The following is a 13,477-nucleotide window of genomic DNA, read 5'->3' as shown; positions in this document are numbered from 1 at the left end:
TATCCTAGAGTAAATGACAGACAGATGTACCATAGAAGTCTTGCATAACAGAACATCACAGTGGGAAAGAACCTGTATTCGATACCTGCCTTGTAATACAGCTCCTTACTGCTGCATTATTTAAGCAGTTGTTACAATGCCTATTGTTTCTGATCCTTTAATGCATAACACTGGAACTGTGTTCTAGTCATACCAGTGAGCTTATGTTTGACCCAACAATCTACAGTTTAGGAAGCAGAAGTTCAATATTCTATCATTAGGCAGGGGAATTCAATAGTTGGGGACAATGTTCAGCAGTTAGAGAGAGGTATGAGGCTAGCAACAAATTTGTAATATTAATATCTCCTTTCCTAATTACACAAAGCTGAATTAAAGATAAGCAAAACAAGAAGTCCTTAGGACAGAATATACTTGCTGCCAAGGGAGGGAGGATGAGGAGAATAAGGAAGGAGTGGTAGCCCTAAGTGACAAGATGGGTTAAGTGTCTTATTTTAGTTGAGTTACTGCCTTTGAAAAACTTCATGACATATTGACTTGGAAGGCTAAGGGCCTCCTTAGCATAAGTTCCGTGCTCTGTTCTGCAAGAGAAAATAAGATCTCTTAAGAGTCTGCCTAAGCCCCCTTAAATCAGCCCTAATAAAAATGCAGCAGCTCAGCCATCACATAACCATCCCGCTCACCAGTTCATGGAAGCTTTGATTTTAATCAGCCTTGCTGACAGGAAATTCAGAGGAAACCTCTTCTAAAATTTCACTTTTTATTACCTGCTATTTACAGGATGGCACTAGAAAATTTATTTGTCTTTATATAGCTTGGGAGACATTTTATTTTTGTCTTAGAGTCTTGACATTGTATTATGCTATTCATTTTCTTACACTTCAACAAGCAATTTATGTCAATCTACTCAAATGTGTACAAATGACCATAAAAGCCCTATTTTGATTCCTTCTTTGAAGTGAAGCACACGCATTATCTCATGGCAGGGCAATTATTCATTTCTCTATTTTAAATATTCTACATATGGAATAAAAGCAATCTTTGGGACAGAATACATTCAGTAATTGTGTTGGCATTAAGTTTTTTCTACATTTTTTACCTGTCTCTAAATAAAAAACAATGAATAGTCTAGCAGCATCTTAGAGAATAACAAAACATGTAGATGGTACCATGAGATTTCGTGGATACAACCCACTTCTTCAGATTTAGAGTGCTTCTTCCTGTCTCAGGTGCAAGAAGCTGCACCTGAATTCCCCTTCCATGGTCCCTTCAGGGTATTCTAGGCTCCTGAGCCACCACATCTCTTGGATACAGACCCATGTCCCTCCCACTGCTGATAAGGTTTTTCTAGGCTGCACAGTTCCCTGTCTACAATGTCATATGTCAACCAACCTGGACTGTCTAAATCGTCTAGCCTTTGCTTTCTCTTAGAAGGCTATAAACAGTGTAATTGCCAGTGGCTAGAAGTTACTCCACAGGTCTTTCTAAGCAAGCACATTTATTCTAAAGGTAAAAACAGTACAGAGAAAACATATTAAAAACAACAGAAAAAGTTACACATGTGTGAATAAGATTACCAGATACCTTTCCCAACTCCAGCAAGAATGAGGTAGGAGACACTCCTTCAACCACACCAAGGCTACATCCCTGGAAAAGGGATGTTAAATATCCCCCGCGGCATTTGCATTAACATGGCTGCCGCTTTTTTCCGGCTTGGGGAAAAGCCGGAGAAAAGCGCCAGTCTAGAGGTTATTCTCCAGAAAATAAAGCCTTTTCCGGAGGATTTCTTATTCCTACTTTCAAGTAATTTTCAAGCTGCTTTGGCGACATGACAGTGTAGACGCAAAGGATAGTGTAGATGCAATAACGCCTTCTGTCAACAGAACTCTGTCGACAAAAGGCGTTATTCCTCATAGAATGAGGTTTACAGCTGTCGACAAAACTGCTGAGTTCTGTCGACGTCATGTTGACAAAACTCAGCAGCAGTGTAGACGCAGGTATAGTTTTGTTGACAAAAGTCCACTTTTGTCTACAAAACCCTGTAGTCTAGACACACCCTTAGTGACCTAAGGGAAACAATAAAAGGTAAGGGATATTTCAGATTTTTCATCATTCACAATGTATTAATGTAGTCACACCACATCTACTCTTCTCAAGTACAGATGAAGTACAGTCAGATTGAGATGTCAACAGATGACATGCTGGAACAAATGAGTAATTAGATCAGCAAGTCACCAAGACCAGATGGTTAAGTTTTGACAGGATTTTAATATAGAGGCACATTTTAATGACAATCTTTGCAGTTCAGAACTTCATGCTTGAGGACTGTAGTGCAGAAATAGCGTACCTCTAAAAACCAGACCTACGGGGGCATTACAGATCCAGAAGCCTTACTTCAGAAAGTAGGCAAAAATTGTGGCTAACAATAGCAAAATATATATGTACTGAGCTGCACTGAGACGTGAACAAATACTTATTGCAAAATATAAGCAGCACTAATGGCATTTTTAGCATTACCCCCAATGACAGATAGTATTGTGCTGTAAGAGAAAAAAATGTTTTCATTTCACTTAATTATAATAATATATATAAACACATTACTTTTTTATGATGGGCATAAAGGGAAAGGGATATTACACAGATACTGTATGTCTATTCAGTCACATTATGATTGAGTACTTATACATTCAGATTACATTCTGCAATATAAGCCATTGACTAGATATTTTATGCAAATAGAATTGCTACAGAAAATTATTTTGTGATCTTCCTGATTAGAAAACATTCAAGTGCTTAAAGTCTGCCTACGCTCACAACCTCACTTCATCCACTGCTCTCTACAATGTCATCAAACATTCCTGAACACAGATTCATTGCCTCCTCAAAACACAACTCTGGAAAAAATTAGCTTAAACCTTAGACCTATTTTTATTAAATAAAGCAACGGCACCCATCACAAAGCTTCATACATGAATAGAAGCAGTTGTTTAAAACTGAAAGCCTACTGAGTTAAAATTTGTTTAGGTTGCTGTTTCTAGTTAATTTTGCTAACTAAAATGTGGCAATGCTCTACAAGGCAGAAGGACCATTTCCCCTGAGTAATAACTACTTTTTGGCATAGTGTCTGAGCTCTTGGACCCGGTCTGATATGAGCTGCCTGTCCGCCTGGCTCCTAATACGCTTTAAATCCTGAGTTGAAGCAGGGGTAGGTCCTGGATCCGGCACAAGCCAGAACTGAGCTGGGCTACTGCCCAGCCTGCTAAAAAATTACTGCCAAGGGGAGGGGGGGGGAAGAAATATGTGTAGTCTATAGCATTAACCGATAAGCTTTTGCTTATCGGTTAATCAACTGTACTATTACATCCCTAATGAAGACCAAGACAGAAAATCAGACCCTCAACTCAGACATATTTGCTCAGCCAGCCTGTATTTCACAGCTTAATGGACAAGAAATTACAATTATCCTGGGTGCATTAGTTTACTAACACGTCTGGCCTACAGCTGAAAATGAGAATTGTACTTTATGCTTCAGGTTCTTATACTTATACACAAAACTGCTGAACAAAGTTAATTTACCTGCCAGAAATCATTAGTATTTTGTTCCTTCTCTGGCTCAGCCAGCTATGTCCATACTGCATTTTGGAAAGAAGACAAATGGCTAATTAGGTGTTGGTTTCACCCAAAATTAGAACTGCCATTTTCTTAGATAAACCAAACTGGAGTTCCACAGGCTGCCAACGTAAAGTTGCCTTTATTTCTCTTTAGCTGTTTACCGGCTTTATTCCCAATGTAACTGCCTGTAGTTTTTTCCTTGAGACATCAATTACAAAACAACTGTTTTGTGGCCAACACACTGAAGTGAGTTTAATAGATAATTTAAGAAGCTGAGAAAAGCAGATCATGGGTCAAAAATTATGCAAAATGGAAACCAATACTTCAGAACATTTCAACAGAATTCCTGGTTTCCAAAAAAACACAAGCCAGCCCATTGTGTACAGTGTCCCTAATCTATTCTCTATAGCTGATGAGAGAATTTCTTCACACTACAATTTCATTTAAAGCTTTGATCATCTTTGCCACTGCCATTATGGTTACACGTCAGTATTTCTAAACACTGATTATTAAAACTGTGAAAGACATCACATTTAAATAAAAGTTCACTGTGTGTGGACATTTTACCTGTTACCAAGGATAGGCTCTCCAGAAGCACCCAGTGCTGAATAGTCCATGCCATAGAAATTCAGACCCAGAAGAATTTTACTCCTCCATTTGGATTCAGGGTCAAGAACCTGAACGCAAGCCCGTACCCAGGGAAGAGGGGAGTTTGGGCCAGGCCTGTTGGGTCAGCAATGAAATAAACAGGATGTCAGAAAGAGCAAAGGCTTATTTTCAGATAAGAGCAGCTTTGTATTCTTGAATGAATTATAACTTGATTAGCAAACTGTGGCTCGTGCAAATTAGAAAGACTAACTGGACAGTTGCTTGTAGTTACGCATAACCTACTTTTCAAATGACATTGTGATCCCTTTCTAACATAAAAAAGGCACCAAAACATCTCACATAAATCAGAAGAGAAGGCTTCTATGGTTCCACCCAGCATTTCTTCTGCTTCAGGGGGCCTGGGATAATGCCCACAAGAGAATTTAAAATACACATTTCCATGATGTGTTTTGTATACCATTCTGATATTTACTGTTGCACTGCAACATAACGTATGGGACCTGATCCAGTTCATTGCACAAGGAGTCAATGATTGGTGAGCAGAATTCAATCCACTGTTGCTTAAGATTCCTACCTTGTAGTAATGAATGCAGAATTATGTGGATGGGCAATGGCATCATAATTAAAAGCCATGCTGTAAAATGAACAGTTAAACTATGCAGCTGTCATCACATGCATCAAGCACTCAGTCGCCAAACATAAGGAACGACATATTCCAGTCTTGTGAATATCACTGGCTTTCATGGTCTTCTGACCGACTACCTCAAAGTGTCTTGGATAGCTGTACAATGAAAACTAAAATCTAAATAGTAAGCTTATTATTCAGAAAATACTTTGCTAATATTATGAGTTCATTTTAAAGGTAATAGTATAGCATTGAAATGGGCATAGCATCATATGTTTAAACTAGTCTTGGCACAATTGGATTTTCTGTTTAATAATTTCAACAAATATTTGTGTTTATTTTAAGCATTTTTTTCTATTTTTATCAATTTAAATTTCACAACTTCAGGAAATTATAGGGAGTCTGAGAATTATTTAAAGACAGTATATGTAGATATTCAAAACGTAAACACTTTATAACCATTAAAACTCTAAATTCCAACACCATGTGTCAAAACATGTAAATTAAATAGCCTTAAATCAAACTCTGATAAGTTTTCAAGGAGCATTTTTCATACTTTGTCTAGCTGTAAATTTTGATCATTAATGGAAGTATTTTTCATTTGTTTATGTTTATACAGTAAAATTGATACCTATCTACATTTACCAATTAACACCCCCCCCCCCCGCAATCCTTCCAAGCCTAGATAAGATCTATCAAAGGAAGTTCAGAATAAAAGATTAAAACCAGTTGAAAAAATACTATCTAAAGCTAATGTATTATTATAGAATCCCATTTCTTTTAATAATGGAAATGGCGTGTGTCATTACAGACTCTAAAAGAAGTGATTCCTTGTGCAAAAAGAGCAGCTGAACTGCAGTAACTGCAGATTTAAGCAACTTTATGCACTAGTTAAAGAACTGACCCATGTCTCCATAACACTGCTTAAAACTAAAGCTGCTGTTCCAGCTAAATTCCACCTCAAATTGAAATGATCTCTTGTAGCTGTTTGACTTTGATACCTAGCTCAAGATCAAACAAATGTAATACACTTTGGGCATGTCTACACTGCAATGCTGTTTCAAGATACCAGAGGTATCCTTTTGAATGCATTCACTATTGCAAAATATAGCAGACATGCTAGACATGCTATTTCGCCATCCCCGTAAATCTCATTGTACGAGGCATAAGAGATGTCTCGAAATAGTGTTTTATTTCACAATCTGATGATGTGTAGATGCTCCAAATTTCGAAATAGCCTCAAAATAAGCTACTCAATTTGCGTAGCGCAAATTGTGTATCTTATTTCGAGTTTCAGGTGCTGTGTAGACACACCCTTGGGCAAAAGTTTTTAAGGCTTTCTTGAGTCAGCTTTGTAGATTTATCAGTGGCTAGATTCTCTATTTTGAAAGTGTCTATACAGATAAGTATATAGAGATAATAATGCAACATTAGACATTTTAAGCAAACATTCTTGGCAATATTGTATTCCACTGCCAGCTACAAGTAAATGGCAGTTGGACAGAGATCCTAAGCAAAACTTTCAGGGTTACTTTGACAAGCTCCTGTTTTGTCACTCTTTCATCTCATTGTGTAGGCTTAAGAAACCTGTGACATAGTTGGCTAGAACTGGAACATGTTTCAGCAAAGAGAATTTAAAAGAAATACACTCAAATCTCTGTTCTCATTTAGCATTTTTTTTTATTGTTGAGAATAGGCAATGAAAATGGAAAAGATGGGATGATGTAGAGGTGAGGAAGATACAGAAACCCTTTACAGAAAATAAAGGCAAACTTCTTTTAAACATTTGGCTGGAAAAACAAGCACCAAACACAAACCTTTCTAGAGGTTATCAAAATGCTAATATACTAAATATGACAAAGCCCCCTAAGGAGTACTAAGGATTAGAACCAGTGAATGGTATTCTCCCTAACAGCAGGGAGAATTCTGCTGTAATGGCAGGGACAATTTATTAATTCACCTCAATATTGACCTTGGGAAACCAATTTTCAGTTTTGTAGTGTAAATTCTGCGGGAGCTTCAGAAGCATATTTTCACCAGGAACTTGAGTTTGAAGTCAACCTCAGCCATTAGGAATGAAGGTATTTAGCATAGCGTTTTAAAGCAGTATCTACTCTATAACCAAATTAGGCAAGCACAAGCATAAGTGGTGCTCAATACTATTCTCCCACAGAATGAAAATACACTTGTACATCCATCCCATCATAAGTTTTGAAACTGCACCAAATAGAGTCTGAAAGTAAAAAGCATCTTACATAGAAGAAACAAATGTCCGTTACCAGCAAACAAATTCTAGTCCCTTTAAGAGATCTGGACATTCAATTTCTACTCAAGTTAATGACAATAAAGCATCTTAATTGTAGATAGCTTTAAAGGCTTTGCCTTCATCCATAATCCTTATTTGCTAACTCCAAAACCTTATTTGTTAAAACAAACTATCCACTCTTCCTGTGATCAGCCAAAGCTGTTGTTTTCACAGCTACATAAATGACCATAAGTTTCTGGTTAGCTGTGCTCAGCCATGTATCCTTACCGTTGCGGTGTTGAATAGTCATATGTCATGAGACTGAAGCTGTCAATGACAGGGGCCAATTGATCAAATTCTTTCTTTGTGAACATTCCCAGCTGGTTGGTCCTTCCAACAAACAAAAAGACAAAGTATTACATACCCTGAGTTACTCTCTCTCCTAGATTAGAAGAATGGAATTTAGTTTAAGTTTTATCACATAGCACAAAACTTTCATTTTGGGATTGCAGTAAAACACCTTAGTGAAGTTCTTAAAATGAATTCTTAAGACAAGATATTCAGAACTACTACACTGCCTATGGGAAAATATCAAAGAATTGGCCACAGTGATAATATATTTTTAAAGATAAATTTGCAATATAAGTACAACAACAGAATAGACAATAGAAAATAGACAGTAGAAAAACTATGTTCTAATCAAATATCTTCATGTAATATTGGACTGAATGAATATACTAATTAAGCTGTTCCTACAAAAAACATGAAAGAAATAACTTCTTGAGAAAAGGCCCTTCCCTCATATTCACGTCATATGAAATGGCAAAAGTAGTCTATGCTCCACTAAGATAACAATTTTTTCAACAAGTTAAACCCATTGGCTACGTCTACACTGGCCCCGATCCTCCGGAAAAAGCGCCCTTTTCCGGAGGCTCTTATTCCTACTTTGAAGTAGTTAATCGGGGCCAGGGTAGACGCTCTTTTCCGGCTCTTCTAAAAGCCGGAAAAAAGCGGCGGACATTTTTATTTAAATGCCGCGGGGGATATTTAAATCCCCCGCGGATTTCCTTACTACGATAGCTGAAATTAACATGCCCCTTCCGGAAAAGGGGCCAGTGTAGACGAGCCCATTTTGTTTCTTTTTAACCACAAACTCTCAAATAATGGAATGACCACCACCTGTTGCTGTCAGCAATAGATGTTGGTATGTACCTGGCAGCTCTTAATATCTTTAAAAAGCAGAGGAACAGCAACTGAGCCCAGGCTCAAGCCGGGGAATCAGCTGATTCCCGTTTTGCGCCCGGTCCCTCACTATGCCTCTGCCTCTTTTGCCCCCCCTCCCAGAGATGGTGCTGGGGGGAGTCACCTTTTAAGACAGCTCCTCCTAGCATCAGATCCTGCTCCCCACTCTTGCTGCCTCTCTCTGATACAGGCAGCAAAGGACGGGGGGAAGTAAGTAGTTGAGTCAGTACTCAACAACCCAATAAGTATATGATTATATCTCTAATGTACATTTGATTTGAGGTTGTACACAAGTGCTACACAAACAGTAATAAAGATTACTCTGAAAAGGTGTTGCAATAACTGAATTCTGAGATATAATTTAATGAGGTCAATTGGCACCATTTAACAATATGTACAAAAATATTAGATCTCATAGGTCTTTTGGAATGCTAAGTTGTACAAGTCTATATAAGAGAATGACTGAATTCCCTTATTAAATATAGTAATTTTCCTCCAATAATTGACTTTAAGAAATAACCCATGATCTTATATGAAGAAAAGTGGGAATCCAAAAACTGGAAAGCTTGGCAAGTGGGGGGAAAAAAGCAGAGGAAAGGTTGGTTTCCTGGAAGATTAGCAAAACCTGGAATTCAGGTTAAATGTAGTTAGCAGAAGGGGGAAAATTGCAAAATACGAGTCTATAAATTTTCTTGACTTCAGTAAAGCAAGGACTTCAGTAAAGCATGAGTTTCTCTACTGCAAGCTTAAATGAAGGAATCATTTTAACAAATTTATCTTGTAAAAATAACATAAATCTTGGGGGAGTGGAGGGCTGGTTATTTTTAGAATTACCCTTATTTATATAGCTTCAGAGTGGTAGCTGAGTTAGTCTGCAACTAGAAAACCTTAAACAACAAATCGTCTTGCAGCACCTTACAGACTATACGATACCAACTAATGTTTTGTTAGTCTCTAACGTGATGCAAGATGATTTGTTGTTTTTTAAGTTTTTCCTTATTTATATAACCAAGCGTTAAGTCTCCAACCCAACTTCATGTATTTTGTTAGTTACAGTCATAGAGAACCCCCTGAATTTCCACTGCTTTCTTTTTAAGCAGGCAGGGACATACTCACAAGGGACTCTTTAAAATTCCTTCAAAGGGTAGTGGTCATAACAGCAGAGAAGAGGCAAGTTAAAACAACATTATGCCCCTTCCTACCACTCTCCTCAGGAAATGTAAAATAGCCTTGACAAAAACATACCCCTATATTGTGACAAATATAGGAGAAGACACTGGAATGAATGCCTGTGCCCCCAGCAAGGCTGGATTAACTTTTCTGGGGGTCCACAGCTAGTAGATTTTGTGGGGTTTCCTAGGCTTCAGGGTGGATCCAAAAATGAGGTGTTCAATTTGCAGGAGGTGGCTGCCGGGAGCGTGATGGGGCCATGGGGTCTGAACAGACATAAGGTACAGGAGTGGGCTGAAGGTATGGGATCATGGTGAGAAGTAGGGTGCAGAAGTGGATGGGAGTGCCGGGTCTGGGTGGGAGGTAGGGTACAGGAGGGGACAGAGGATTGGGGTGCTTACTCAACAGAGCTCCCAGGGGGTTGCAGGCTCTGCTCTCCACTGTTCCATTGGTTGCAATTCCCAACTAATAGAAATGACAGGGGCAGAGCTTGCAGCCCCTAAAGGTCCTTTTATACTCCTGTCCTGTTTCCTGGCAATAGGGATATGGGAGATACAGGGAAGAGAGAGAAAAAGAAAAACAACTCACTCCCTCCTAAGTCACAGCTAAACATGGGAGGAATACTACACAGGACCAATGTGCGTTAGTTGCTACAAACCCACAAGGGGAGAAGCAATTCTCGATTTAGTCCTGAGTGGAGTGCAGGATCAGGTCCAGGATATAACCGTTACAGGACCGCTTGGGAATAGTGACCATAATATAATAACATTCAACATTCCTGTAATGGGAAGAACACCTCAGCAGTCCAGCACCCTGGAATTTAATTTCAAAAAGGGGAATTACGCAAAAATGAGGAGGTTAGTTAAACAGAAATTAAAAGGCACAGTGACTAGAGCCAAATCCCTGAAAGCTGCATGAAAACTTTTTAAAGACACCATAATAGAGGCCCAACTTAAATGTATACCCCAAATTAAAAAACATAGCAAGAGACCTAAAAAAGAGTCACCGTGGCTTAACCACCATGTAAAAGAAGCAGTGAGGGACAAAAAGGTATCTTTTAAGAAGTGGAAGTCCAATCCTAGTGAGATAAATAGAAAGGAACATAAACACTGTCAAATCAAGTGTAAACATGTAATAAGAAAAGCAAAAAAAGATTTTGAGGAACAGCTAGCCAAAAACTCAAAAAGAAATAACAAAATGTTTTTTAAGTACATTAGAAGCAGGAAGCCTGCTAAAAAGCCTGTGGGTCCCCTAGATGATCGAGCTATAAAAGGAGCAATCAAGGACGATAAAGCCATTGCGGAGAAACTAAATGATTTCTTTGCTTCAGTCTTCACGGCTGAGGACGTTGGGGAGATTCCTGAATCTGCACCATCCTTTGTGGGTGATGAATCTGAGGAACTGTCCCGGATTGAAGTGTCATTAGAGGAGGTTTTGGAACAAATAGAAAAACTTAATGTTAACAAATCTCCGGGACCAGATGGCATTCATCTAACGGTTCTAAAAGAACTTAAATGGGAAATTGCTGAGCTATTATCTGTGGTTTGTAACCTATCCTTTAAATCGGCTTCCGTACCTAATGACTGGAAGGTAGCCAACGTGACACCAATATTTAAAAAGGGCTCTAGAGGCGATCCTGGCAATTACAGACCGGTAAGTCTAACTTCAGTACCGGGCAAATTAGTCGAAACAATAGTAAAGAATAAAATTGTGAAGCATGTAGAAGAACATAATTTGTTGGACAAAAGTCAACATGGTTTCTGTAAAGGGAAATCCCGTCTTACTAATCTATTAGAGTTCTTTGAAGGGGTTAACAAACATGCGGAGAAGGGGGATCAAGTAGATATAGTATACTTGGATTTTCAGAAAGCCTTTGACAAGGTCCCTCACCAAAGGCTCTTGTGTAAATTACATGGCCATGGGATAAAAGGGAAGGTCCTTTCTTGGATTGAGAACTGGTTAAAAGACAGGAAACAAAGGGTAGGAATAAATGGTAAATTTTCAGATTGGAGAGGGGTAACTAGTGGTGTACCCCAAGGGTCAGTCCTGGGACCAATCCTTTTCAACTTATTCATAAATGATCTGGAGAAAGGGGTAAGCAGTGAGGTAGTAAAGTTTGCAGATGATACCAAACTGTTTAGGATAGTCAAGACAGAAGCAGACTGTGAGGGACTCCAAGAAGATCTCACCAAACTGAGTGATTGGGCAACAAAATGGCAAATGAAATTTAATGTGGGTAAGTGTAAAGTAATGCACATCGGGAAAAATAACCCCAACTATACGTACAGTATGATGGGGGCTAATTTGGTTACGACAAATCAGGAAATAGATCTTGGAGTTATCGTGGACAGTTCTCTGAAAACTTCCACACAGAGTGCAGCGGCAGTCAAAAAGGCAAATAGGATGCTAGGAATTATTAGGAAAGGGATAGAAAATAAGACCCAGAATATCTTACTGCCCCTGTATAAAACTATGGTACGCCCACATCTTGAATACTGTGTACAGATGTGGTCTCCTCTTGAAAGGGTTCCGAAAAGGGCAACTAAAATGATTAGGGGTTTGGAACGGGTCCCATATGAGGAGAGGCTAAAGCGACTGTGACTTTTCAGTTTAGAAAAGGAGACTGAGGGGGGATATGATAGAGGTCTATAAAATCGTGTGGTGTGGAAAGGGCCGATAAAGAAAAGTTATTTATTAGTTCCCATAATAGAAGAACTAGAGGACACCAAATGAAATTAATGGGTAGCAGGTTTAAAACTAATAAAAGGAAGTTCTTCTTCACACAGCGTGTTGTCAACCTGTGGAACTCCTTGCCAGAGGAGGCTGTGAAGGCTAGGACTATAATAGAGTTTAAAGAGAAGCTGGATAAATTCATGGAGGTTAGGTCCATAAAAGGCTATTAGCCAGGGGATAAAATGGTGTCCTTGGCCTCTGTTTGTCAGAGGCTGGAGAGGGATGGCAGGAGACAAATCGCTTGATCATTGTCTTCGGTCCACCCTCTCTGGGGCACCTGGTGCTGGCCACTGTCGGTAGACAGGATACTGGGCTAGATGGACCTTTGGTCTGACCCAGTACGGCCGTTCTTATGTTCTTATGTTCTTATTTAACATAACAAAGGTATATACTTTCAAATATGTGCAGTACTATTCTGTGTGTCACCCACAGACAAAATGTAGTGAATGTAATTCCCATGAAAGGAACTGAAGGGAAAATATTTCAGCAATTCACAATTTTTCTTCACCAATACCTTAATAGGAACACAATTTTAAGTGTAAAATTCTACTACTACTCCTTATCTAGAAATGCTGTAAATAAAACTAACTCCTGCTCCATCATACTGGAAAAAAGTTAATGGAGCAGAAATTAAGAAGTGATGTAGAATAATCATTCTCCATGTGCTCATTGACATACATGGACTGAATATAAATGATATTTGCAAGTCAGGTCAATTAACTGGATAAAACATATATTAGGATAAGATTATTTACTTCCAGTAGAGAAAAATGTGCTGGTAACGTTTTGTTTTGATGTATGTTACTGCAGCCTCATGTTACAAGAACCCATAATTTAGTTGCCATTTTAAGGAGAGCCTACTCTTCTTCCTTCCAAGGCTTCAAGCACAAATTTAAAAGACCATCTCCTTTCCTGGGACCAATGTGTGAGCTCAGTCTTCTCAATTGTGATCTGCCTGCAAATTTAAAACACAAACTTTCTACAAGAACAAATCAAATAGTGCCTTTGTTACAATGTCATGCTAACCTGAGCACTTTTAGTCAAAAGCATTTCCCCTTTTAAGCCCCAGCAAAATGCATTTTATTTAAATTAATTCTGATTACTTGTGGGGAGAAAGCATACAGAGTAATTATAGCAGGCATTATATTTGTATGCTATGTTGTATTGCTTTGTGGATTAAGCAGTGTAATACTTTAATGAAACTCAGAAAAGCAACTTGCCCACCCACTCACCCTTTTTCAAAT

At 38.6% G+C, this 13,477-nt stretch overlaps 1 protein-coding gene across 3 annotated transcripts in view; it reads right to left on the bottom strand.

Annotated features, from left to right (window-relative positions):
- The window catches only part of CHID1 (chitinase domain containing 1), a 304,160-nt gene that overhangs the window by 189,979 nt on the left and 100,704 nt on the right, over positions 1–13,477 (bottom strand). For all 3 annotated transcript variants that reach the window (XM_075928227.2, XM_075928226.2, XM_075928229.2), the window contains exons 9-10: positions 7,377–7,478; positions 4,177–4,332 (exon numbers count right to left, since the gene is read on the bottom strand). In XM_075928227.2, the coding sequence (XP_075784342.1) occupies positions 4,177–4,332; positions 7,377–7,478 (258 nt within the window). The remainder of the gene's footprint in view (positions 1–4,176; positions 4,333–7,376; positions 7,479–13,477) is intronic.

Source organism: Pelodiscus sinensis, chromosome 5 (assembly GCF_052426305.1).
Source record: "Pelodiscus sinensis isolate ZL-2025 chromosome 5, ASM5242630v1, whole genome shotgun sequence".
In the NCBI taxonomy this organism is placed as follows: domain Eukaryota; kingdom Metazoa; phylum Chordata; order Testudines; family Trionychidae; genus Pelodiscus; species Pelodiscus sinensis.
The sequence above is the reverse complement of the archived record's forward strand: the minus strand, read 5'-3'. Positions and strand labels throughout refer to the sequence as shown.